Here is a 27175-nt window from a genome sequence, read left to right on the forward strand (position 1 = left end):
TTAAGCCGCCATTTTAGCTCTTTACGGCCACTTTACGTGCGGCGGTGGCGGTCCCTTCACGGAGCCAAAATGGAGTAGTTTCACGGACACAGCGCGTGACGGGCGAATTGAAAACGAATACGTCACGGTCATGTGAGCTTTGTTTACTTCCGCCCACAGCTTCACCGCACGTGTTATGGACGGTGCGTTTCCTCTTTATTTTCAAAAGCTTGTATTTTCCGAGCGACTCAGCGAGCTAATTTATACGGTGTTAATATCGTCCCTTTTAAAACGAAGCTAAATGTGGTCTAGGTAATTTTGACGCTAACAAGCTGTGGTAACAAGTGCAATTATTTGGACCTTGTTTGTAGCTTGAGAGGGGACAGAACACAATTCAAAAACAGCACCTTTTGGCACTTAATAAATCTTTATAGCCCCTGTCAGGGAACCAAATAAGTGTGAGAGTCAACAAAATGCAACAATGAGCTCTGTTTGTTTAGAGGAGACATGGGTCGCCATCATGTTTGATGATTAAACAACAAAAACCCTGACTTAAAACCCACTGAACACCGTGCGTTCCAGGCCATGGATGCCGGTGCCACCCACGTCCCGGCCTTCGGTCCAGAAGAGGCCCAGAGGATTGTGGCTCATCTTCAGCAGCCTGCCGTCTTCCTAAACATGACGCACGGCTGGCCCGTCCTCGGCTGGACGGTAGAGAACCTGCAGGAACGTCTCGGCAACAGAACCGTCCGATTCCGACTGGGAAGAAAAGAAGAGACAAACTGTAAGAGGAAAACAATGGATGGAACAAATCGACATTGTACATGCATGGCAACATCAATTTCTTTGGTCCGTTTGTTTCCACAGGGCCTCAGTTTGAAACTCAATGTTGCTATGTGGAAGCAAGCGTGAGTCAGTTCCTCAGATGGTTAAAAGGCAACACAGGGGAGGATGTGGGAGCTTTCCGTGACTACCCACGGTTTCAGTTCTGGGCTTACGCCGACTACAAGTACATCGCCAAGATGTTTGCACACCAGCCCGACGTGTTTGAGGTATACAGTTGATCACTGAGCTTTATTACTTCTGCCAAGGCTGCAAGTGTGAGGAAATATATGCAAGGCATTTTTAAAATACATATAAAATTCCCTGTGGATTTGAAGTCACAGACTATCTTTGAGATTGCCCAGTGCGCTCGTGTCTGACTGCGACGCTCAGTGCACAAACGAAAACTGTTGGCCTTGCCGAAGGTCTCGGCTCTTTTGACGGCTCTTCTCATTATGTGTGTGTGTGTGTGTGTACATGCCGACATTATATGCAGGAAATCCTTGAACACAAAATGACAAAGTCAAAACACTCTATGAATAACAATGAGAATGTGACATAAGGTATAACCACATTTTGTTATTTCCTCATTATTTAGATACAAGGCTAGTCATTATTAAAAAGCTCCAGGTGGCGACGGGATGACACCAAATAATCCTACCTTTTCTCGCTCAATCTCTTTTTTTTGACATTTTCAATTAAAACGACCAGCTTCTTCTTGCAGATAAAGACATTAAAGTGGCCTTACCGACGCACGCGCTCGTGCGTACTCACACACAGACAGACACACGGCAACATTTAATCGAGCGGATTAATTTTTATAGTGTCGGGCGCGTAGATGACATTGCGTTGAAATGTGCCTTCGAGCGACATTGACCAGTCCGCCATTTAGCGAGAACCGCTTTTGTGCGAGCTAATGAATTCATGCGTGACAGGATGTAAAATGGGAGGCGTTCGGGTTCGAAGGCCGTAACGGAAAAGAGAGCACACTGTGGATCGGCACAGAGGGCGCCAACACGCCGTGCCACCTTGACTCTTACGGCTGCAACCTGGTGCTGCAGGTACAAGGGCGGTAAGATGTGGCCGCTTTTCATACTACACACATGCTCACACCCAAAGTAGCGTCCTCCTGTTTGCTCACTTGTTTTCACTGTGTTTGTGCACAGGAAGCGCTGGCACCTCTTCCCTCCGGAGGACACGTCCAAGATGTACCCGAGCAGGATCCCGTACGAGGAGTCCAGCGTGTTCAGCCGCGTCAATGTCCTGCGTCCGGACCTCTCTATCTTTCCTGCCTTCCGGCACGCCGGCGCGCATGTCGTCACCCTCTTGCCTGGACAGGTGTGTATGGTCCCCGCACACAAGAGTAAGGTTGTGACTGCGTTGTTTTATCAAGGTGGCCACCTTGACAGGGTAAAAAGTGGACAGGTCACGTTGAGGATTTTTCAATCAAGTGACTGACTCACTACCCATCATAACACCTTTGTAGCATTTGCCTCTGTGACAAAATGAGGCCATCTGTGGGCAGAAAATCAATAGGCTTCAAACCTGTCATCAGCATCCAATGAGCCAATGTTGCCCTCTAGTGGCCAAAAGAGGATGTGCATGGTAAGCCTCTTGTGTGGTCAGGTTCTCTTCGTGCCCCGCCACTGGTGGCACTACGTGGAGTCTCTGGACGCCGTCACTGTCAGCGTCAATTCCTGGATTGAGTTGGTGAGACGTGCAAAATTGTAACAATTAGTCGATGAGATGATGGATTAACCGATTGTTGCATAGGAGGAGGACCACGTGGCGCGCGTGGGCGAGGCCGTGACCAGGGCGGTGATATGCGCCATGAAGAGCACGCAGGGCGATGACGACGCCGGGTGCTGGCTCAACCCCACAGAGGTTAGCGTGCTAATCAGGCCTAAAAAAGATACATTTTCGACAAATTATTTCTTAAAGCAACAATGCTTTCAAAACGAACTGAATCTTTCATTTATAAAATGTTTGATTTTGGTATTTCTGTACCTCATCGTGTCCACAGGAGGGCGTGACATCCCATAATGACAACATGCACTACATCAACTTGGCTTTGCAGGCCTGCGCTCAGCAACAGAAGATCAAACCCACTTTGGAAACCAAAGACACTCCCCACCCGAAAAAGCGTGACTCCGGCGGTGACGTCCCCTTTGGGCCATGTCTACTTCCTGTCCCCCGCCTTCCACAACCTTTCCACCACGACGGCGATGACGGTCCCAATAAGATGGATGAGGCGCCCTTGGGCACTGACGACCTTCTGGACTGTCTGCTTCATCCAGACGTGGTCGCTATGGTTACCCAGCTCCTGTTGGACAAGCAGAGGAAACCATCACTCCAAAAATCAACAATCGCTGATGGCCGAGTGCTCTTACCTTGATGCAAATGAGGCGGCATCAAAATGAACGATGGGCGACTTGTCGACAATAATCCAATCAAAGCGGTTTGTTTGTCCGTGTCGGCGTCACATTGTTCATTGTAATCACGTTTTACACATGTAAACATGTTTGTTGCCTAGCACGGCAGAGAACTGTCATAATGATGACGCAACAACGTGGGAAGCTTTCAGTCAAGTATAGTCTTGTTGATTTTCTTGCGCAGTTCGACCGAAGTTCAGGAGTTACAAAAAGTATTTATTCAACAAACAAAAGCAAATAAGGCTCATTGAATCAAAAATAGCAAATTAACACAAAGGTTTCAGTCACAAACAGAACTAATTGACAGAGACTGACAGAAATCAGGAATTATATACAAGCAAACTGACGAGACCACGAGGAACATCTGGAATTCAGAATAAAATAGTTAAAAACTTAAATTAGTGTTGTTCAGTGAAAAAAGTTGTAAACTGTACCATAAACCTGTGAAAATAGTTTCCTTTTAAAATGTGGCAAACTGATTTAAAAAAAAAAAAAGATTGTAAGATGATGACAATGTGCATAAAACCCTGAAAAGAATAAAATCACAGTATGATGAAGCATTCTACAAAAAAAAAATCCTGAAAAAGAAGCTGAGACGACAAAAATTCAAAACCTGTGTAAAAGCTACAATTAGCATTTCCTGCTAACAATAAGGTATCAAGTGATTCTTTTTGTTCCCAATACTGACCGCACTTGAGAATTAAAATTTGGTGGTCGACCCCAAAATTTTTTTCTCATCTAGGGCGTTGTCACTGTCGTCGTCATCGTGGCTGCTGGCGCACGTTTTGTCCAGCTGCTGAACGTTCACGTACGTGTACAAGTGGGCCATGACCGAGAACGCCGTGCACACGGCTAACAGCAGGATCGCAAACAGCAGGAACTCTTTCCACTGCAACAACATGCACACAATCAGTTTTGAGGGGAAAAAAAAGGGAAAGATTGCTAAATATGTAGAACATCCCTTGAAGGTGAAGAATACCTGCTCAAGGCCGGCGCCCTCCGCCACAATCAAGACGATGACGTTCCCGAAAGCAACGGTGAGCAGCCACCCGGCCTGCAGGACCGACTTCATGTTGGCGGGGGCCTGCGAGGACAAGCGTTTTCAGAAACGGCTTCCTGGTTCTAGTCAAGACCTGGACTGGAACCCAAACCTGCGAGTAGGAGAACTCCAGGCCCGTGATGGAGAACATGACTTCGCCCATGGTGATGAGAACGTACTGAGGGATCTGCCAGGCTATGTGGACGTTGTTGGCGTGAACGTCCTCCATCTTGTGCGCCGTTATCTTACCAGATTCCTGTGAAGGCGTAAAAGAAAATCCAGAATATCTCCAGAGTGTGTGTCCAACAACAAGGTTTCTGTGTCCTGACTTACCTCCAGCAGGATCACAGTGTATGAAGCTCCAAAATCCAGGAGCCCGAGGTCCAGGTCTAAAGTCTTTGACTTTAAACTGCAGCTCACCTTGCTATACCTGATGCAAGACGCAGTCATTAATATAGGAGACAGGAAGTGACATGAACGTCCACTCACTCTCCCTGCTGGATGGTCTTGTTAGCAGAGACGCCGTAATCGGCGTCGGCTTGGAACGTCTCGTCTCCCACGGTGACGTTGGCCGCCTCCGACAGCGTGTTGAGGAACCTGCACGGGTTGGCGCTAGCTTAGCTTGTCTCAAGGCGGCAGGCCATGTGTGGCGCTAGAAGGTAAATGTCACATTTTTACCTGAGGACAGGTGCTCCTTCGTCATTTTTCTTGATGCGGTCCTTCACCTGAATTACAAACGTCAATGAATCTTCAACCATGACCACGTCCAGGTTTCAAGTTTTCTCAAAAAAAGTCCTGTTATATCACTTTTTGTTTTGTTACAAAATTAACATGAGGAGTGACAAACCACAAGTGTATTTACTCTTGTTATATGATTAATGCATCTCATGACTTTGGAGAAAAAAAAAAATCTCACGATATTTTCTCAATTCCTGCAATTTGACACATTTTCACTGTATGAAATATAACAAAACATTAAAAAAGGTACATTTTATTTGTTCAAAGAAATTTAATTTTTGTAGTATTGTTAAATTTTCACCAAGGTACAAATGTTTTCTAATTCTACAAAATACACACTTATTTTCTTGAGTGGGGGGGGGGGGGGGGACTTTTTTTTATTGTTAAAGAAATATAGACTATCATACAAATATGTTCACTTACCAGTTTACAGCGTATTCCACTGTCGGAGGGGTGCAGGATGAGACTATACGCCTCCTGCTGGTCAAAGGTGACGTTGCAGTGAGAGACAGCGCCTTCGGAGAGGACCTCTAAGCTCACGTTGGTGCTGGGCGCCTCTAGTGGCAGCGTCAGGTACTCACCAGGATCCTGACAAACAAATGTTTATCATTGAATTACTATGACCTTTTAGACAAAAAGAAATACGTATATATATATATTATATCAATAGTGTTTTGTTGTATAAATTTGAAAACAAAAACAATTTTGACTAACTTTAGGAGTTTTTTCTGGCTACCTGTAGATATGGCAGCGGCTCAGGAAAAGGATTGCCTTCGGGGAATTGAAGACTGGCGTCTTGTGGGGACAAGTTGAAGACTTGCAGCAGACACTTGCCCGCCGGTGCTGGTGTAACCACAGTTTTCTACAACACGCAGCAAACCCAGAAATCGGACCGCTAATTTGCTTCACTGACATTTTTGCCATGCTGATTTCTGATTGGTTGGTGAAAGCGACATGTGACGTACCACAACATGGATCTCCACCAGGGTGGCGGCACCAAACGCCAACGCGGCAAAAATCATCCCGGTGGCCATTTTCCTCAAAGGACTGAAAAAAAATTAAAAAAACGATTTATTTTTCTTATATTGGCATTGAGAAAGTAACGATAGGAACTCACGTGACGTTGATTCTGCAGAGGGAAACCAGCGGGTATATGAGCAGGTCAAACAGGGGCACGAACAGCAGAATCAACATCGCATTCAAAGTCTAGCAAAAGGAGAAAAACCAAAAATAAAAAATGCTGCAATCTGCTTTTTAGTTTTGGACCTTTTTCTCAAATGTAGAATTTGTCACTTTGATTTTTAGGTGAAACTTATCAGAAAATAAAGTGAACCAAAACAAAGCGGTAACTGCAATACCACTTCCCTCCACAAGGGGTGTGAGTGAGCACCCACCTGCATTTGATCAGGTTTGATGGAGAAGGCTCCCTGTTACGGAACATCAAGAAAAGCAATAAACGATTAAAGTTTAACTTCAGCAATCCACCAGGAAGTTCATCGACAAGTGGCTGTTCCATTTAGCTCGTAAAATTCTTACAACCGACAATGATTACATGGAATAGAACCATAAGAAAACAACAAACTTACAAAGGACATGTTCATCCTGGTGGCCTGCAATGTCCAGCGAGAACCCTGCAATTAAAAACAAAACGCATCGTTAGCGTCGTTCGCGTCGGGGCGGATCAACAAGTCGGGTTGCGGGACCTGCTGATCGAACAGAGCCCAGAACATGGGCAGAGGGATGTAAAGAACCAGCACTCGCAGAACCATTTTGATCTCCATGATCAGACGCTTCTGTTGACAAAAAGAGAAAAGCTGCATTTTAAATACTGTTGTGAACTTCCTTTTAGTTGAGAAGCTGAGAAGCAAGTTGAGCAGTTCGCATTAGCCAGACAAACATACTGAGTACTTGTCCTCAGCCCAGTCCAGCCAATGCCCTTTGCTGGACTCGTACTTGGACCTCCTCCAGCGGTTCTTGATGGCAAACTGCAAAAAAAAAAAAACATATGAAAATCAATCGCATTCTTGTCAAGGAGAAGGAAAAGGTCAACAAGAGAAGACTCACGCCGATGCAGTTGCAAACCTCCATCAAAATGTTGCCCTGAGGAGGATTTCGCCGGTAGAGTCTGCTGCCTAATACAAACACAACTACGAAAAAGAAAAATAATTTAATTTAATTTATCTAAAACCTGTTCCGGTTTTTAATCATTGTCAAACACAAATTGGCCACACCGTCTCGCATATTTTTAAAGCTGCACTTTTATTTTCTGGACGTTCTGTTTAGACTGCGAGCGGCGAGCCGTGCGGAAAGACGGCGATGCGCTGTCAGAACCGCTGACGATCATCCGCTCAACTAGCAGAAGGTGAAAAACGTTCGCACAGACGTATCACTATCATTCTTTTCTTATGTATGTACTAAACGGACATAATTAAGTATGAATAGATTGAGTGATTTAGTCCAAACAGGAAGTGCTCACCCAACGCCACCATCATGAGAGCGGCGGGCACACCGAAGGCCAAAGCGTAGCAGTCGCCGCCGAAACATTGCACGTCTCCTGTTGGGGGGGGGGGGTCGGGGTATCAGCGGCAGTGACACCAACACGAGCGGGCAGTAAGACTCACCTCTCAAGATGGGCGTGATGATGGTGGACAGGAAGCTGCCGGCGTTGATTGCCATGTAGAAAATGGAGAAGAATTTCAATCTCTCGGTGGCCTGACAGCGAAAAATTCAAATTGTGTGTATCAAAGAATGTTTGAACCTCATTTGACTTCATTCTAGAGTCGAATTTCTCCACTCACATGCTTGTCGTGGAACTGGTCGCCCCCGAAGGCGGCCACGCAGGGTTTAATCCCGCCGGTTCCGAAAGCGATTAGAATCAGACCTAGCATGGACAGAGAGCTACACGCACGGACCGGAACTGTCAATCAATATCGCCAGAGCGGCTCAGTCCGATTTAGTCTGCGGGCGTTCGTACATGTGCATGGAATTGCTTCCCACCGTCGGAATGGCGCCGACCGACTTGATCACATGACCCAGCACGTAGACAATGGACAGGTAGACGATGGTCCTGCGAGGTGGGCACAGATGAAGACTAAAAGCGAGATCACGAGAAGACAAAGCGCTCTCCTCCCCACTGACTTAAACTTCCCCAGCCAGGAGTCGGCGACGATGGCGCCGAGGACGGGCGTGAAGTAGCACAGGCTGCTGAAGGCGTGGTAGACGGCCGTGGAAAGGTCATGGTCCCAGCGTAGGTAGGTCAAGAAGTACAACGTCAACACCGCTAACGAGCAGAGAAGCAAAGTGAGACTGTAGAGGAGCCAAACATGGAGAATGCGCAGGAGTAAATTGGGGATGGATATTGGCGTGAGTTGTGCTGACTAAGACGTATGCGAGTCGGTGTTGATTCACCCGCGCGTGACGCCGGACACACACACACACACACACGACGTGATGAGAGGCCACTCCCTAAGTCGACTTCCCGAACTGTCATCTGACTAGCACAGGACAGGTGTTATGGTTCTTTTTAGACACTCCCCCCCTCCCCTTCCCCTATTCGATATTCTGCAGAAAAAAGGAGATTGTAGCAAATATGGAGACTGCGGAAGGCTGCAACTTTTTGGGTAGTTCTTTGCTTTTATTTGAGTTACCTTTCATGCCATAGTAGGAGAAACGCTCGCAGAACTCGTTGACGACGATGAAGCAGATGCTCACCGGGTAGTTTGTCCCACAAAGTTTCTAAAACAAACAAAACATCTTATTTTAGATTTGCAACAGTTTATTAAAAAGAAAGACCTCTGAATATATGATATATAAAGAAGATAGATATAGAAGATTTAAGATTACAATTTTGATTCCCAATTAATAATGGCTATTCTGTAAAGATTATGGCCTCAAAAAAACATCCAACTTGATCTTTTGCTACTACTACTTTTTAAAATAAAATATTTCGTCTTGTTTTTTTTATCTCTTTCAAGTCATTTAGGTCTTGAACCGGAAGTGGAACTTTATGAATGGGGGAGAAAAGAGCTCGTGCGCTCAGAGGACCCTCGTGTTGCGTCATCCCAGTGACCAGTAAGATTTGTGCGAGGACACGTAAAGGCTCCATCGTGCGTGCTTTAAAAAAAATAAAAAAAAATAAAAAAGACTGTGCCCGTTTCATTTGGGAAGAAAAACTATTACCTGAGGGGGGAATCGCCTTGATAATAAAACTGAAGTTTGAAATGTGCAGTTTGACGCGTTCAAGTACACGACAGACAATTGGAAATTCAAAGTTAAAGCCATTGAGTGTTTTTGTTTGACTCAATAAAATAATGGGCAATTCAACTGTAAAATACGTTATTATTCTTGCAGAAGTCGTAATAATATGCACCGGGTATTCTAAAATAAAAAAATTATGATTCTCGTCAGACATCAAAGTGACGTGCAGCTCCGATACTAAACGATCGAATGATTTCGGTTGAAAGGAAAAGCCACCGAATTCGATTCTTGTTTCCCCCTCAAAAGACAAAACAAAGTGAACATTTGCTTTACCTTGCTCATGTTGGCGGCGGCGTGCGTGCAGTCAGTGCAGCGTAGAGTCCAAAACTAAAAAGCTATTTTTTCCACCTCCTCCTCCTACTTCTCCTCCTCCTCCTCCTCCTCCTCGTCTTACTTGTTCTCCTGGCGCCGCTTTTTAAAAGACTTTTCCGCCACTACGGCGAAGTGCTCCGACGATGTCGTCACCAAGCATAGTCGTTAAAATTAAATATACATAAAAAGATGCGATTAATAAACATTACGAGCGTGGGAGTTGTCCTCCCTTCTGTTGACGTATCTCTTTTTTTTTGTTTGTTTTTCTCTTTTAGTTCGTGAAGTCACCTGTCACGTGACCACCAGTGCGTGTTTATAGTGTGCCCATGTTGTTATATATTGGGAGTTTTTAATATTTATTGCTTTTGTCTCTACAGCGAGGTTAAATAAAAAGGGAGAAATGTTGCATCTTTGTTCGACTCTTTTAATGGGGAAACGAGGGGAGGTGCCATGAGTTAATGTTTTAAAAGCATTTGGTGACGTCACAAAGTGATGGATCAAATAGGTGTAAGACTTTAAAAAGAAATGACGAGTCAAATGCCTTGTAAAGATCGAACAGAATAAATCCTTTAGCCTCAATTAAATGGTTGTAATCTTGTAAATCCCGAACTAATCTAACATTTTTAATTGATCTGTTGTTCATAAAACTCAATGGATTCGCATTAATGATATGGTCCAGGGTACCTTTTAGTGTGATAATGTAAATTTAGGTCACAATTTTGTGAGGAGAGTGATTGGACGATAATTATCTAAGAGCTTTCTTTTTATTGGGAATATTTTTTGGGATAAAAAATAAAACTCAACTTGCAGCACAACAAAAACATGCCGGCGTTTCATCCTTTTATTTGAAGAGTGCAAATAAATTCTGCGGAACAATTGCAAGTTTCAGTGTTTACAAAAAATATGCATCAATACATTAATTACAACACACAAATACAAATTGAACCTGAGTTGCATTGGAGTAATAGTCAAACTCTAGCATCCCAAGATGAAGCATTGGCAAGGTCCTTCCAGTCTATCAAGTCAATAATCTGGCGCATACTGTATGGTGGAAAGGGCGGAGTTAGATCCAACAGGGCGGCTTCGAGGCTATTGTCACACTATGAGAGTGTTCCTGCTCAATGTTGTGCTCTGTCGAGGAAATAGAGTGAGAGCCATGTGTTAGAGGCCATGCGTTCATGCAGGAGACAGTGGAAATAAGTAGCTTGGGACCATTGGAAAATATGGATGTTAAATAGGTAAAGCAACCGATTGCAATATTTGGATCTCTGTAAGGGACACAAAATAAAGCAAAGTTTGATGATTACTCAGTGAATGGTGAGAGATGATGAAATGGTGGATTAGAAAAACAAACTAATATTGCATCACAGCATCAGACCCCATGAAATGCAAATATGTACCCCATTTTTAATGTTTAAAGACCAGCATTGTGTCATTCCATAGTCTAGTCTTGAGGTCAGATGGCCTTGCTGAGCTTTGTTGTCAGGGAGAAATTGTAAACTAATGGACAAAAGTATCAGGACACGTGGTCATTTCAACTTAGTTAAGCGAAAATGGAAGAAAATACAATTAGAGGTTCATTTGCTTCCATTTTCATTTGTTCGCTCGTTCGTTCGTTCATTCATCTTCTGAACTGCTTGTGTTTTTTTAAACATGTTCGATAAATGCTTTTCCAATTTCAAAAAGATAATCGTGTCAATAATGATTATGATTTTTACGATTATGATTTTTAGTACCCATAATCGAGCAGCCCGACTGCAAGAAACGCAATTTAGCAGTCAAAATGTGGTGGGAGAACGCTGGAGACGCCATGTCAGTTTCTCCTGCTACAAGTAACTCACCAGATTGTGTCGTCTGTCTTTCTCCTGAGGTGGGAGGGACATCCCCTGCTGCGACCGCACGTGCGAGAAAGACCTCATGGCAGGCTGTGCGGTGTCGCATCGCTCGGTTCTCACAGATTCTCTGGTACGGTACCAGCGCTCCGCCTCGCACTCAGAGTACGGAGGCAGAGGGTCATCCTCTTCGGGACGGTTGCTAGGTGAGCGGCTGTAGTAGCTGTTGCCGCCCTTGCCCCTGGAGCTGCCTTTGGAGGGAGTGTCACTGTCCTCATCCGGTCGGGCGTCACCTCTGTCACCTCTCGCTTTCCTCTCCATCACGTGAGCGAGGAAAGTGCCATCGTAGTCCCTGTAACAGGGTGTCCGCGATGTGAGTTCACCATCCCATGTGCCTCTTCTCGTCCGTGGCAAAGGGCTGCCACGATCCCAGCTGTCATCTTCATCTCTGTAGCGACATCTCGGAGGAGGGCTGCAATCCCGAACAACAAGGGGCTCGGCCCGACGGCTACGGGGATCGTAAGAGCGTGCAAAATCTTCCAGCTCGTCCAGTGAGGCAGTGCGTCCCCTTCTGCTCAAAGGCTTCCTCTGGAGGTGCTCTGAGCGAGCGTTCCATCTGTGGGAATGGACGCGACACAGGGTGGTTACATGGACGTCACATGGATCAGAAGATTGATTCCATGTGTTTTGCTTTTTCTAAAAAAAAAAAAAAAAAAGATATATGAACCAAAAATTATATAAAATTTTCTTAATTTGTTTGTAAATTGTTTCTTTCAAAAGAATCAGATTCAATTAGACATAAGTAGGGCTCTTACGATGGGATATTTTTCCAATCGTTTGTTCCATCAATTAATCTAATGAATTTATTACCGTTTTTTTCCGTGTATAGTGCGCCCCCATGTATAGTACGCACCCCTAAAAATGGCATGCTGATGCTGGAAAAAAGCTTGTACCCATGTATAATACGCACCGAATTTTTATGAATTTTTTTAAAAAACAATTTTAATTTTTTTTTTTTTTTTTAAGTCCCAATGATCGTCACACACGCAGGGAGGCAATGGGTCCCATTTTTATAGTCTTTGGTATAGTCTTAACTAGGCTGGATGTAATTTTTTTTGTTGGCGTTGATTTCTCCGACTGCCCGTAAACGCACCACCGCGCTCCGTGCGCATGGAGCGTGTTTGAAGTGAACAGCAGAGAAGAAAGGAACAAAGCAAAGTGTTGTGAAATAAAATATTACCTGTAATACGGATTTAGGTAGAGAACTGAACTCTCGCTCTTTATATAGCTGACGTGTCTTGCTCATCCGTTCTGCGCATCTGTAATGGCGGCCTCCGTATGATATCCGGTTTGCGTGTGTGCGAGAGCGAGAGAGAGAGCGTGCGAGAGAACGCTCAACCGTAGCGCGCCGCCGACCGCCCAACTGCACCGGGCTGGCCGATTATTGTGACAGAGCCGTCGCTGAAATTTAGAAGATATTTTTAAAGTCCTGATGTACTTTCTAAAATTTAAGTGGACCTCAGTGCGCACTGCGCAGGGAGCTTAATTTGGTGCGGTCGCGCAACCGCAGCGCGCCGGGCGCTCACTGTCGCATTGCTTAAAGAGCGCCTTTGTGTTTTAGGATGAACAGCAGAGACGAAAGGAACAAGGCAAAGTGTTGTGAAATAAAATATTACCTGTAATACGCATTTTGTTATTTGCTGATTGAAACTGCTAATTAAACTGTGAATTGAAACTAATAGGAAGAAAACAACTCTCGCTCTTTATATAGCTGACGTGTCTTGCGCATCCGTTCTGTGCATTTTATTTCACAACACTCTGCCTTGTTCCTTTCTTCTCTGCTGTTCACTTCAAACACGCTCCATGCGACCGCAATGCTCTCGTATCAGACGCTTGCTCGATCACCTGCTCGTTTGCTGTCCCGTGCGCGCACGAAGCGCGGTGGTGCGTTTATGGGCAGTCGGAGAAATCAACGCCAACAAAAAAAATTACATCCAGCCTAGTTAAGACCATACCAAAGACTATAAAAATGGGACCCATTGCCTCCCTGCGTGTGTGACGATCATTGGGACTTAAAAAAAAAAAAAAAAAATTAAAAAAAAAAAAAATTTCTTTTTTTTTTTTTGTACCCATGTATAATGCGCACCCCGGATTTTAGGACAATAAATTAGTAAAATTTTGCGCACTATACACGGAAAAAAACGGTAATTCATTTATTTCAAAAGACGGCGTCATGCATGCCAGGAATGATTGAATCCAATGGTTACTATGCCCATCACTGGATTTTTAAGTCCTGGAACAAAACCCACCTCCTGTCCAGTTCATCGTCAGAGTAGTTGTCTCGTTCCAGCCTGTGTCTTCGGTTCTTTGCGCGTGGAGGCGCTCTGAGTGACGATTCATCGTCGGCGTCGGCGATGGGTGCCAGCGCCTTCACTTGGACGGTGTGGTAGGTGTGTCTGAAATCTGCATTCCCTCCCTCATGGAGAGAGCTGAGTTCCGACAGGCTATTGGCTGTTTAGACACACGTGTCTCAACGTTAAATGATGCAAGTTTCAGTTTACAGGAACACACACACACACAGACAGCCGCTATCAACCCCGGTCCAAGCTGCATCTGGTCGCCCTGCTCCACTCATTCCTGACACATATGGAATTAAAGATGATCATGAACGTGTTGGTTAAGTTTTGATATGACACTTACTTCCAGCTAGGTTATTTTCCACAGGAGGTATCGAAGTCATGGAGGGGATAGAGGCAATAGTGGTGAGCTTTGGCTCCACGTGTGATGATGGAGCAAGAGGCACCACGGTGGGAACACCGGGAATGTAGTAGGGATACATTGGCATTTGGGCGGCTGGCGCGCTCTTCGCCTTCTTCCCGGCCTCGTATACTGCATGAGCAAAACGTGCAAGTCAAACGTTGAAGGCCATTAAAGTCAAAAGGTTGTTGGAGATGACATAAAGTTACGGACAGTGTCGAGGGCAGCAGCAGGTGTCGGGGCAGCAGCAGCACCTCACGTAGCAGCAGCAGGAGTGGGGGCAACACTGGCACCAGCAGATACCCATCAGAAGCAGGAACAAGATGCTGCCCACAGCCACGCAGCCTACAAATGCCCACTCTGTAATACAGACAGAAACATATGGAGACGTGTCGCATGAAATAGTGTGCATATTTATTTTGGGACACATTCTGAGATGCTTCTTTTGTAAATGAATGCAATATTTAGTTCGTAATACACAGGTATATGTACACTACCGTTCAAAAGTTTGGGGTCACAAAATTGTTTGGGTGACCCCAAACCTTTGAACGGTAGTGTAAATATTATTATAATAAAATATTAGTAATTAAATATTATAAATTATATTTTATATTTGTATGAGATTATATTTAATCTATGAATATAAATATACATATATATTATAAGATTTTTTACACAGAAGATTATATATATAATCTATAAATAATTATCTAAATAAATATATACACTACCGTTCAAAGGTTTGGGGTCACCCAAACAATTTTGTGACCCCAAATTTTTGAACGGTAGTGTACTCATACCTAGCTATATCTAACCTGCAGTAAACTCTCTCTCTTTCTCTCTCTCTCTCTCCGCAAATAAATGTCAAGCCCCCCCAAGAGAGATCAATGAGACAAAATATGGCTGACTCAAATTAAGATTAATATGAAAAACATGAACAGTTACTCAGTTTTATAGAAACAGTTGCTCCACCTCCTACTCAGTAACAGCATCTACACAAGTTTAAAAGTACAACAGGTTAGTAGATCGATAAATAGAGGTAACAAATTGGCAATAACAGTATACACACACACACACACACACACACACACACACACACACACACACACACACACACACACGCTTCCTGTGTGGAGTTTGCACGTGTTGTATCATGCATCATTGTGTCTTGTACTTTATTGTGGAGCCTCGCCCATATCGGTGGGCAAACAGCAGATTACATCCTGAACTGGTCGGCACTCCCAAAAATTCTTTTGAAAATATTATTGTCAAAATATAGTTTGAATTAATTGACCAGTGAGAGTAAAAAGTCAAAAAAAAAAAAGAATGCAGTAAGCAGCCAAGCAAAGAGCTGAAGAAAAAGTGTTGAAAATGTACCTGGCATAATCTCCACATCAAACTCAGGTAGGATATCGGCCTGCTCAGATGTCCTGCCTGTAGAGAGATGTAAATAAGTGGGGAAGGTTCGCAGAGGGAGCAGCAAGCATGAGAGGCAGTCATGTAGGGTCAGGCCAAATTTGTAGCAATTGCTCAAAAATGCTTTCCTTATTTATTATGCATTTTATGGCCGGTGCCACTTGTACTTCAGAGCAAGCTATACCCCGGAAAATACGGTATGCTTGAAATGGACTCAAACAGTAAACAGCATTTTTACTCCCCCTTTATCTGAGGAACACCTTGCTTTTTGGATGAGAGAACAAAAGGGGGGCTTGTCAACTATAAACTGGGGCACAGCAATTTGCCATGGGGAGTAACATAACAACGGTCCTACTACATACTATATCACTACAATACCACCTCTGTGTTTAATACACAGATTTAAAAAGAAAAATCAGGAGGCAAAGATGTTAGCTAGCAACTCTGGAGTAACAGGAAAAAAAAAAGCAGTTTCGTCAGTGTTCACCCGCTGATAAAATGTAACTGGCCAAATGATTCAAGACTCCATAACAGACAAAGAAAAAAATTGGACGAGTTATGCGGCAAGTCGCTGAAAGCGCTGAACGATAACAAGGTGCAAAGAGATGAGGCAATAGAGGAAAATGTGAGCAGAGTTGGCAAGGCAGAAGGGGGAAATGTCAGAGAAAAATGTAACCAAATAAATAAAACATATGCTGAATACTTTTTTTGAACATACACAATGTAGCTGGAACTGGGGGGAATCTGTGAGGCATGCATGATTGCTTAATTGATGCATTGATTAGCCTTGCAAGCTATGCTAATGCTACGGCGGTTGGTCGGGCGGGGAGTCGCATTGATGAGGCGGTGCAAACCAGAGCGAACGGACAGTTCGAATGATGCAAAGTAACGTCGAAGAAAACTTCTTTGGAAATACATGCGTCCACTGCCCTCAGCACACTTGTGGAATTACAAATAAGTTTATTTCTACCAATGAAAAAAATAACAAAAGCAAGCAACCTAGTCATTGGGATTCGTTCTCATCGGGTGACCATGCAATTACACAAGCAAGAGTGCCCATGCCACTTCTTTTGTCCTACGCTCTCTCTTCACATCATCACCAGCCACCCTTAACACAACCCGAGCTCCTTGAAAATGAAGCCTGTTGGCATGGCGACACTTGTTCAAGTATGGAAACCACATTTCTCTGTGGTGGTGGCTCTCAGACTGAGGTCCCTACCCTTTAATTTGAGGCTTAGTATTGGAATAAATTGTTGCACCTTAGCCTGACTTCTGGCCACGGCAATTAATGACAATTCATTTCACTGTAGTTTTGTTTATTTCGGCATTAGAATTTTGAAGGTGTCCTGGATTTAAAAAAAAAAAAAGAAAAAAAACTCAGAATATAGCCATCGCCCCAGGTACTCCGGATCAAGCAAGCTCCAGGGAGCTAGCGCTACCTGCTGGTTGATTAAAAGTACCTGTAGCTGTAGCCAAACTGTGGCAGTTTCTATTTTCCGAACCTAGATTCGACCCTTCTGCTTGCACCCAATGTTCAGTAAAATGGAAAGGGTGAATGGAGAACAGGTATCAGTCATAGGAGGACCGGGAGCATGTAAAGAGTCATTTGGTGGTCTCTACGGAGGCTCTGCACATCTGCTAATAATTGTTTCGTAAAGGGCAACCAAAGCATTATTAATCACTGTAAAAGCAGATTTGTTTCCCCTCTTTTACTCATTTTATGCAAGTGTTGATATAGCTCACGAAGCATTTTCCCTACCTAGCACCAGTAACTCCAGCTGGGCCTCGTCCGTGCCTTCCAGGTCGTCGGAGACGACAACTTTGCAGAAATACACTCCGCTGTCACCCCACTGGACCTGCCCGATACGCAGGTCTGCTTCTGCATGAAGATGCGAAACTAAGTTTTAGGAACTCATTTGATTGACAAACAATACATGTATATGAGATGTTCGTATGTAATCATGATTGATGCCGTCACAAGAGGTGGATAGTAATGCACTACATTTACTTTGTTACATTTACTCAAGTACATTTTGGGATAAATTGGCTATTTGGCAAGACATGACAAACTGTTTGCGACCGTTAAAAAACTTTATGTCTGGCGAATGTTTGCAAATGTTGGCATCCTTGAACATAGCCTGATGAAAAAACAGCATTTGCTCAAAAGCAGAAATACTTTCCGCCGATTTTATTTCTCTCCCAGTTTCATTGATATAACTGTATAACATTGTTCCACCGACACCTGCATATCATTGCAAAGATAACGGTTCGTGTCATGGTGAATGCGGCATATTAGTGCATTATGAGAAGACGTGTGCCTTTTCCTGATAAGGCTCGGTGTTGAAAAGGGCTCCACAGTTGAATAGAAGTCATATGTGAGGTTTGTATTCACAGGTGATTTAGGCCTATTGTGAGGTAAATACAAAAGGCAATGGATTGAATGGGTGGATTTATTTAGGGCAGTGATTCCCAACTAGGATGCTGTGGTAAACTAGTGTGCAGTGACATCTCAAGTAGGTCATGGCTTCCTGCAATTATATCAACTCCGAGTTTGATTTAACAGGTCCGATTTTCATACATTTTAAACAATCCTTTTCACATGTTTACATCAGTTTTGTTTTTTTGTGGCGTGGCAGCAATACGCGCTCGTAGATTACACTACCGTCACCCAAACAATTTTGTGACCCCAAACTTTTGAACGGTAGTGTAAATATTATTATAATAAAATATTATGAATTAAATATTATAAATTATATCTTATATTTGTATAAGATTATATATAATCTACGAATATAAGTATACATATATATTCTAAGATTCTTTACACAGAAGATTATATATATAATCTATAAATAATTATCTAAATAAATATATACACTACCGTTCAAAAGTTTGGGGTCACCCAAACAATTTTGTGACCCCAAACTTTTCAACGGTAGTGTAGAATCAATCATAACTACATGAAAATAAAATTTGGTTCATTTCATATTTTTACCAGAATCAAGACTATTTTTTGATCAGTTGGCATGTGGTTTATTTATTTTTTTTCCTCTCTCTTTTGCCAAATTATTGACCAAGCTAAGGAGTTGAAAATGACTTGCTTCCTTTGTCAATGTTCACGGCTCTACAAACGTGATGTTCTGGAGTCGCTTTCAGAAACGATTCCTTCAAATGCTCGCAATATGCCTTTTACGATTGCTTGACCCTCAGTCCAGGGACTAATGAGAACAAGTGAAATGACGGGATGCTTAAAGACAACATTAAAAGAGCAAACAATATTACTGTTTATGATGGTGATGTCTCTGTTCATGTAGTGCTCTGCCAGCGTCATGCTCGATCCTTGCGCTGAAGCCACCACCCGAACCGTGCGACCCCGGTCGGCGCAGTCCAGGTGGGACTTGTCAGCCTGCTGCGCACTCAGCAGACGCTCAGGGAGGTTGAAGGAGTCGCCGGTACGATCGTGGCAGTAGGACTTGTACCACCACTGCACCACCGGCGCCTGATTGGAGGACGTCTGGTAGTGACAAGGGAGGACCACCGACTGGAAGAGCATGGCGTACTGCTGCTTCTCCGGCACCATGACGTGCATGCCATCACACAGGTACACTGACAAAAGACGTAAGAGTTAGGTGGTGCTTTTGTACTCGTTACTATCAAAAAACTCTGTCGGAGGGGTAAAGCTTTCCAAAAGTACTTGCTCCCTAAATGTTGATTTGTTCCGTGACCTTGCTCACAGCTTACAATAACAACTTACAATACAATTTTACCCAGTAAAATAAATACCGTTTTTTTTCATGTATAATGTGCAAAATGTAACTAATTTATTGTCTTAAAATCTGGGGTGCGCATGGGTACAAAGTTTTTTTATTTTTAATTTTTTTTATTATCCGGACATCATACGGAGGCTGCCATTACAGATGCGCTTTCTTCTCTTCCTCGATCACCTGCTCGTTTGCTGTCACAATGTATCCTACTCAAATCCGAAACATTTCTTCGCTATTGAGTTTGCTAGCGGTGATACTGACCGGCAGAATAACATCCGGTTGTTCCCAAAGATGATCTTTTTTCTGAAATAATTTTACGTTGACGGACTTAAGTAGGAGTCAAAATTTGCGTGCGGATTATACATGGGTACAGGCTTTTTTCCAGCATCAACATGCCATTTTTAGGGTGCGTATTATACATGGGGGCGCATTATACATGGAAAAAAACGGTAGGCTGTTTTCTAAGTCTGGTCAAGTGAGCCATGATTGTTTGTTACCTAAGCCCAGAGCAACTGTGATGTCATTTTCAGTGGCAAAATGGCCACCGTCTGAGATGGATAAACGCAGGTGGATTTTGCTGCTTAATTCACGAGTATTCATCTGAAAAATGTATTAAGATTAGTGGGGGCAGCATAGAGCAGTTTATTGTCAAGAAGATTTTTCACTTGACTCTCTTCTTGAACCAACTGAACGAACCACGTTGCACCTGAACAAGCAGCCTTGGTAGATAACGGTACCAAAACAGAAGGCAGACGTTCAGTGTGTGTTAGGTTGGGGGGGGGGGGGGCTGCTTGGGTCAGGAGGGTTAAATTCCAATGTGTGTGCAGGGAGTGGGTGCATTAGGAGGGAGTATAAAGAGGCAGGGGGTAGTCATCACAGTGGGAGGGGGTGGATGGAGCCAGCAGACACTTGTGACTGCATTCGACCGTGTTAAGTTCACTTGAGGAGGGGCAGGAAATCACTGTAAACAACTCCTAAAGACGGGAAATGACCCAAAAAAAGGAGCAACCGCCCACTAAAGTCATACCTGATAGAAAAGTCAGTATCAAACCACAACATGCCGCTTAATCGTGAATGCCTCGTCAACCATGCGTTGATGAGTATGTAGTTCCACAATGCTAGAGCGCTGAAATTCCTCCCACGAGTCTTCGCTTTGTTTCCCATTGTTTGTAAGCTGCACCCCCCCTTCTCCTGTCCCACTTGAGGACCAGAAAGGGGCAGGAGTTTACTCCATGGCAACCAATGAGAAGATCAGGCCCGGCCCAGCTGCGCATGAACAGACCAAGTGACCGCTGAGGATTAATAGCGAACCGTTACATCCCACGAAGGGAGTCAGCAAGTGGAACGACTATGTCATTTCAATTAGACGTTAAGAAAGTGTTATAAAAAGTGCAATCGCAGCAAATACTTTAAATCAAGATTTCCCAAAAAATGGGGTCAGAAATTGGGATTTTCTCTCAACAAGGTGATTTTAGGAGTTGTGAATCAGGCACATATATTTTGGCCAAATTATTTTTTGAGTCATGTTAGTTGTGTTCTTTAGGGATGTTACATGATGGGAAAGGCAGTTTTAAACATGAACACCGGTGACAAAGCAACATGTTTCCTGTCAGTCTTTTCCTTTGCACATTTCCTGCTTTTACTCAGTTGGACATTCCTTCATATTGAATCATTCGTGTAACAAAACCTTTATGCTGATAAGACTCGCAATGTAACGGAATGGTTGATAAGGGAAAAATAACACATTGCTTTGAAAATACAGAACGATAAAATGTTAAGAGCTGTTTTGAAGGTGCAAAAACAAGATACGCATTGTATCGAATCATGTTTGATGATGAATGAATCACATGAAGTCAATTTATTTCAAATTATCTTTGTTGGATAATAAATATTTGATCAAATAAATTACAAATATTTTATAATTGTACAGCAAAGCTATACTGTAGCACAAATGGATTTTGCGTGTTTCATTGTCATGTACTTAAAATCATTAGTCATTACTTTTATGGTTATTTAATAGTAATTACACAGTATAGAGGGTATTTTATGATTAAATTGTTATTGTTTTTAAAAGTCGTGAGTATTAATTTTACGAGAACTGTTAAATGATTAAAGATTAAAATGAACATATCTTTAAATTTATGACAACGCGGTAGCAGAGCGGGCAAATTTATGAACATGCTAAAAATGACTAATGCAGAACTTTGAATTAGTCCCGATTCATTATTCGTACGTATTCATATTCGGGAGTTTATTATATAGTTGCCTTTATAACTATTTATACATGCATTAAACAAATTGAAATTGGTAAAAAGCGCGTACTAAACAAGTTCAAAGAAGAGCTTTGATTCGAACCATCCAATGAAGCGGTTCAAAGAAGCTTCAACCTGTTGAGCTGATGTTGTAAAGATGTTGTCATTGGATTATAACAATATCAAACTATTTCACTTACCCAAAGCTCCTACGAAAACAGCCAAGCGATTGAAATGCATCATCAGGCCCAGGAGCGGTCGGTCAGGAGCAAGCATTTATTCGCATGTCCATCCGCTCGCTCGTCGACCAGCTGCTATGGAGCGAAGGAGTGACTCTCCCACCACAATGAACTAACGGGACGGACTGTACCATTTCAACAGGAGTGGGAGGGGTGCAGAAACGCGTCGGTATTTTGTCATGTTTGAATCTTTTACCTCCGTCTAACATTGCGAGTGTGTAGTTGTATTTATGTGTGTTATTGTTAGGATGAGGGACGTTTGAAAAAACATTTGTTGAAATGCTATTTCTATTTTTGACTTTTTTTTTTTTCAAATAGTTTGAACTCCCCTTTCCATGCTGTTAATAATAATAGTAATGATAATAATAACAATAATAACAACAACAACAACAATAATAATAATAATAATAATAATAATAATAATAATAATAATAATAATAATAATAATGTTATTTTTCCGTCCATTTTTTCCCAATAATTTGACCCACAAAGAGAGCCATTTACAAAATAAATAGTAATAATAATAAGCAGTAAATTGAACCTATGGTGTCAAAAACAAGCATGTTGAAAACAAAATTCTACATTGAAGAATGAATTTATCAATTTATTTTTAAATTTCATCAAATACAGAAGCGAGTAATCATGGGCGTCATTAACGATTCCCACCATAGCGGCCTGACTGATCGTCAAGCCTATCGCGACTTCCTTTGTAGTTGCTCCGTTCTTCCAGGCGATCTCTACTGCCACCATAACGATCACGTTGATCATCGAGCCTGTCGCGACTTCCTCTGTAGTCGTTCCGTTCGTCGAGGCGATCTCGACTTCTTATGTAGTCGTTCGGTTCTTCGAGCCTGTCCCGACTTCCTCTATAGTCGTTCCGTTCGTCTAGGCGATCTCGACTTCCTCTGTAGTCGTTCCGTTCTTCGAGGCGATCTCGACTTCCTCTGTAGTCATTCCGTTCGTCTAGGCGATCTCGACTTCCTCTGTAGTCGTTCCGTTCTTCGAGGTGATCTCGACTTCCTCTGTAGTCGTTCCGTTCTTCTTGGCGATCTCGACCTCCGCCGTATTGAGCGTCAAGCCTATCTCGACCATCATGGTCTTCATCGAGCCTGTCTCGACTTCCTCTATACTCATTTCTATCAAGGTGATTCCGACTACCATGGTATTGATCACTTTGACGATCCTGGTCTCGCTCATTCGGATATCTACCACTATCAGAACCATGATTATCCTCTTCCGACGTGAGTCCAATACTTTTCATATTGTGACTGTTTTGAGGAACAGCATCTTTGTATTCCGTCTGCTTTGTTTTAGCATTAGACTCTTCATCCAAAGATTCAGGATCATCTATAAATTCAATTTCTTTGGAGGACCTGAGTCATCAAGAAGAGAAACAAGAAATGACTGGTGGTTCCACGTTCGTATTAGACATATTCAGGACTAAACAGGACATACCGTTCAACGTTCTTGTTCTTTTTAGACCTCTTCTTGTAGCAACAGAAGATGAGAATGCCAAGAAGAATAAATCCAGCAACAACACCACCAATTATACCTCCAGTGGCTCCGAAGCTCATGCTACCTAGAGTGTGGAAGAAGGTTAGAGATGTTTCTTCTATTTTTAAGTCACTGACAGTGTGCCCTGCTATACTCTATATGTGCGGCTGCTAGCCAGGATTTTAAGGTCAATTTCAAGGTCAAAATATAGGTCAATAGGTCAAGTTACTGAAATATGCACCAATCTTCTTAAATGGTTTTGAATCCATGTTGAATGCCCTTTCTAATATTACCGTAATTTTCGGACTATAAGTCGCACCGGAGTATAAATCGCACCAGCCATAAAATGCCCAAAAAAGTGAAAAAAAAACATATATATGCATATAAGTCGCTCCTGAGTATAAGTCGCCCCCCCCATCCAAACTATGAAAAAAAACGCGATTTATAGTCCGGAAATTACGGTAATTACATTTTATGAAAATCGACCCAGTCGTCAAAAGTCACCAGACCGTAGCCTCCAAAGCCGATTGACTGAAATTGTGAGATTTAGTGTTATCCCATCAGTCTCAACAAGTACACCAAGTTTCAGTCAAACCAAATCACTGGGTCGATTTGGCATGGAACAACCATCCGGCTGGATTTGACATTGGACCGCCCGTTGTAACATTTCATGTTCTTGGTTTTACCAGCTGGAAGCAGCGCTCAATAAATGTCGGCTGAAATCACACGTGGCTCAGAAGGATGTTGACACTCACTGGGCATCACCGCTAAGGTGAAGTTGCAGCTGTCGGAGCCAACTCGATTCGTCGACTCGCAGATGTAGAATCCCGAAGTCTCTCTTGAAATATTAAACAAGGAAATTGCCCCGTCGTCTAAGGTAGTAAAAATAAAGCATTTGTTACATTTTGCAATCATTTACATAGTCAACTGCTTTAGTTGAAGCTCCTACGCTGAATTTGTTTTTGTTGAATTTGAAACCTACTCTCGGTAGTCTTGGGTGGAAATGGTCTGGGTATGTTTTCTACACTGTAGCGTTTCCATTTGTAGGCTGGTTTTGGGGAACCCTCCTGAGACATGCAGGTGAGGGTGACATCGTGCCAATATTCTGCTGCTCCCTGCAGCCCGCACACAGGCTTGGAGGGAGGAACTAAAACATGAAGACAAAAACATGAAGTCATAAATGATCAGTTGTGTGGTGACAGAGCAGTGACCAAAAAGGAGTTGTTCTTACCCAGCACCAGCAGGGAGGTGGAGGCCGCGGTGGTTCCTTCATCGTCATTCGGTATTTTGACGTTGCACTGGAAGCTCCGACTGTCGTGTACGGTCAGCTTTGTTAAACGCAGCGTGCTTTGTTGTTTGGCAACATCCACTTCCATGAATGCCCGACCCTCATATGCGGGTGCGATGTCAATTGGGTTGTTTAAATAGTAGGTGGCCACAGTTTTCTGGAGAATGCACATTCAAATAATAGTAAAAATGAGTACCGTAATTTTCGGACTATAAGTCGCGTTTTTTTTTTTTCATAGTTTGGGTGGGGGGGCGACTTATACTCAGGAGCGACTTACATACATATATATGTTTTTTTTTCACTATTTTGGGTATTTTATGGCTGGTGCGACTTATACTCCGGTGCGATTTATAGTCCGAAAATTACGGTAATACTAGTGGCAGAATCGAACCCTTCACCACTGAACTGTGAGGCGGATAATAAGGAATAACAACAGCAATATAAATAAATCAATGAAATAATTCTGTCAAAAGCAACACAGTAAACGGGTGGCTAGTAGCCTGCATGGCTAGACCCAAAGACAAAAGAGTTAAAAACATGGACATAGATTCTCTTCGAATTAAGCCAGCATTTCAAAGTGTAGAATGTACACGTAGATTTGAGTTATGACATTTGACCAAAAAAAATTTCAATCATGTCAATATATAAAAGCGGCAGTATCTGAAAAGAGTACCCTCGAAAGGTTGTGAATGTTTAAAAATGAGGAGTTTCATGAAAACATATGAATAGGCTTTTAAGTCACAATCTGCCTGTGCGTTTTACACAAATTCGGCAAAGGCAAATGAAAATATCATGTCCTACCAAGGAGTAGCATTTTCATCTCGTTTGACTGTTTTTTACATTTAATGAAAGAAAGGCAACGGCATTTCAATTAATGGCTCACCATTGGATCCTCCACCACATCAGGATACGCTTCCCATGTGAGAACCAGCATGTTAAAGTCACGGTTTGCTGGAGTGAAGGAACATGTCAGAGTAATATCTGCTCCATTCGTAGCCTCGTATTCGTCCTGCGGGATTGAAACGTGCAAACTCCTGCAGGCAGGAAGCACTGAAATGAAAGTGAAACCAGTACATTAGGAAACTCTTGAAATTAATGTACAGAACATATTGCACCGTATTCAAATGAATTGTGATATTGGTCACACATATACCGTAATTTTCGGACTATAAGTCGCGTTTTTTTTCATAGTTTGGGTGGGGGGGCGACTTATGTTTTTTTTCACTTTTTTGGGCATTTTATGGCTAGTGCGACTTGTACTCCGGTGCGACTTATAGTCCGAAAATTACGGTAATCATTGTCCATCAAAAAAAACAAAAAAACATGCAAGTTCTGCATCAAGCAAATTTTGAAACGATTATTCAAAACTAACTTTAGATGTGTTTTTTTTTGTTGGGTAACGACAATATAAACTAACTAATTTGCTTTTTTTTTTCCTGGTTTTGGTTCTCCTCAGCAATAAAGCAAATCAACCTGCTTCCGGTTTAGTGGCAAAGTGAGCTGATGATTGACTCGCATGATCATATAATCAAGGTGTGGTGTGGATTTTGAAAAAAAAAAGAAAAAAAAAAGACAGACTGTACCTGTTAGTATCAGAAGTAGATTCTGCCATTCAAGTCGCTGCTTTGCTTTCATTGTTCGAATCAAATGTAAAGGATGAACGTGAAGTCCTTGGAAGAAAAGGCTGCCCGATCTTCTTGACGATCGCTCAGTCAGATGTGGAGTGTGACACTCCACCAGGTAATAAGTGAACGGTTATAGGTCATGTGACACCAAACAACCAATAAGGCTTTCACGGAAACTCCTTCAGTACACAGTAATAAATTGGAACCTCGAAAGCGGAACACAATCTGTTCTGTGATATCTAAGTCATCCTATTTTTGGGGGGGGAGGGACATAGAGAAACTAAGTTGGAGCTCAATTTTTGCCATTACAAAAGCTCTCCAATTCATTTCATGCACATGTACTTGCTGGTGTATAATAACTACACAATTAAATCAGTTTGATGAAGTTGATGTGTATGTAATTCATATTTATTTGATTGTATTGCTCATATTGTTCTGAGCATCCAGACGCTTACAGATATTATGAAAAGTTCCTTATCTGGGGTATTACACCAAAATGCTTAGAAAAAATAAAACACACTGTAGATTCTAATCTTAGGATGCAAAGGATTTGCTGAGTATTAATTGTCTTTAAGGCAAATCATTTTGGTTGAACTTTTGGCCCATGCAACTTTGAAAGTTCCTCTTTTAAGAATTTGTCATATATATATATATAAACAAGACTGAATATTATTTGTAAATATATACTATATAATATATATAATATAAACTATGCCTGTTAACTTCATTGAACCCTGTGAAGTTGTCTATAAAGACAACCAACCCCTTTCATGTGTTTATATTCCTCTTTTGACCTGCAGAGGGCAGTATTGGACCAATAAAGACGCTCTCTGACCAATTGTTTTACAACTTTATCAGGGAACCTGCTTCTATATAGCAGATATAAAAACACCATAAATGAAGTTGAGGCCTTGATAAGGTTAAAGGTT

The 27175-nt window shown here is 42.6% G+C and overlaps 4 protein-coding genes and 1 long non-coding RNA gene across 6 annotated transcripts; 2 read left to right on the top strand and 3 right to left on the bottom strand.

The window, feature by feature from the left end:
• The first annotated feature begins 22 nt into the window (after positions 1–22).
• Positions 23–3389, top strand: hspbap1 (hspb associated protein 1). Its single transcript, XM_061286595.1, has 8 exons — positions 23–182; positions 562–763; positions 847–1031; positions 1737–1873; positions 1968–2139; positions 2428–2511; positions 2575–2685; positions 2825–3389. The coding sequence occupies exons 2-8, from the start codon at positions 565–567 to the stop codon at positions 3194–3196; spliced, it is 1260 nt and encodes a 419-aa protein (XP_061142579.1). The 5' UTR covers positions 23–182; positions 562–564; the 3' UTR covers positions 3197–3389.
• A 39-nt stretch (positions 3390–3428) lies between these two features.
• Positions 3429–9842, bottom strand: slc15a2 (solute carrier family 15 member 2). The gene is made up of 22 exons (XM_061286591.1): positions 9541–9842; positions 8658–8745; positions 8149–8290; positions 7985–8077; positions 7809–7908; positions 7632–7722; positions 7487–7564; positions 7075–7157; positions 6912–6995; positions 6714–6803; positions 6597–6641; positions 6405–6437; positions 6128–6216; positions 5976–6057; positions 5747–5872; positions 5434–5598; positions 4951–4997; positions 4762–4869; positions 4606–4702; positions 4385–4528; positions 4213–4317; positions 3429–4122 (listed from the first exon to the last, which is right to left on the bottom strand). Exons 1-22 carry the CDS (start codon positions 9547–9549, stop codon positions 3934–3936), a joined length of 2088 nt encoding a protein of 695 aa, XP_061142575.1. The 5' UTR covers positions 9550–9842; the 3' UTR covers positions 3429–3933.
• A 564-nt stretch (positions 9843–10406) lies between these two features.
• Positions 10407–21938, bottom strand: LOC133159530 (immunoglobulin-like domain-containing receptor 2). Of its 2 annotated transcripts, XM_061286592.1 has the most exons (9): positions 21801–21938; positions 18867–19190; positions 17344–17463; positions 15546–15602; positions 14382–14528; positions 14112–14300; positions 13721–13922; positions 11421–12027; positions 10407–10710 (listed from the first exon to the last, which is right to left on the bottom strand). In XM_061286592.1, exons 1-9 carry the CDS (start codon positions 21874–21876, stop codon positions 10675–10677), a joined length of 1758 nt encoding a protein of 585 aa, XP_061142576.1. In that variant the 5' UTR covers positions 21877–21938; the 3' UTR covers positions 10407–10674. The 2 variants fall into 2 exon arrangements, with proteins under 2 accessions (XP_061142576.1, XP_061142577.1); XM_061286593.1 differs by lacking the exon at positions 15546–15602.
• Positions 21939–22430: 492 nt separating this feature from the next.
• On the bottom strand, positions 22431–26325 carry LOC133159824 (cell surface A33 antigen-like). Its single transcript, XM_061287201.1, has 7 exons — positions 26205–26325; positions 25505–25671; positions 24565–24778; positions 24316–24480; positions 24089–24205; positions 23295–23418; positions 22431–23212 (listed from the first exon to the last, which is right to left on the bottom strand). The coding sequence occupies exons 1-7, from the start codon at positions 26254–26256 to the stop codon at positions 22492–22494; spliced, it is 1560 nt and encodes a 519-aa protein (XP_061143185.1). The 5' UTR covers positions 26257–26325; the 3' UTR covers positions 22431–22491.
• Positions 22941–26212, top strand: LOC133159825 (uncharacterized). Its single transcript, XR_009715752.1, has 4 exons — positions 22941–23080; positions 23154–23246; positions 23320–23435; positions 26078–26212. It is a non-coding gene; the product is annotated as an uncharacterized LOC133159825 (long non-coding RNA).
• Positions 26326–27175: the final 850 nt, after the last annotated feature.

Source organism: Syngnathus typhle, linkage group LG9 (genome assembly GCF_033458585.1).
Source record: "Syngnathus typhle isolate RoL2023-S1 ecotype Sweden linkage group LG9, RoL_Styp_1.0, whole genome shotgun sequence".
Lineage (NCBI taxonomy): Eukaryota > Metazoa > Chordata > Actinopteri > Syngnathiformes > Syngnathidae > Syngnathus > Syngnathus typhle.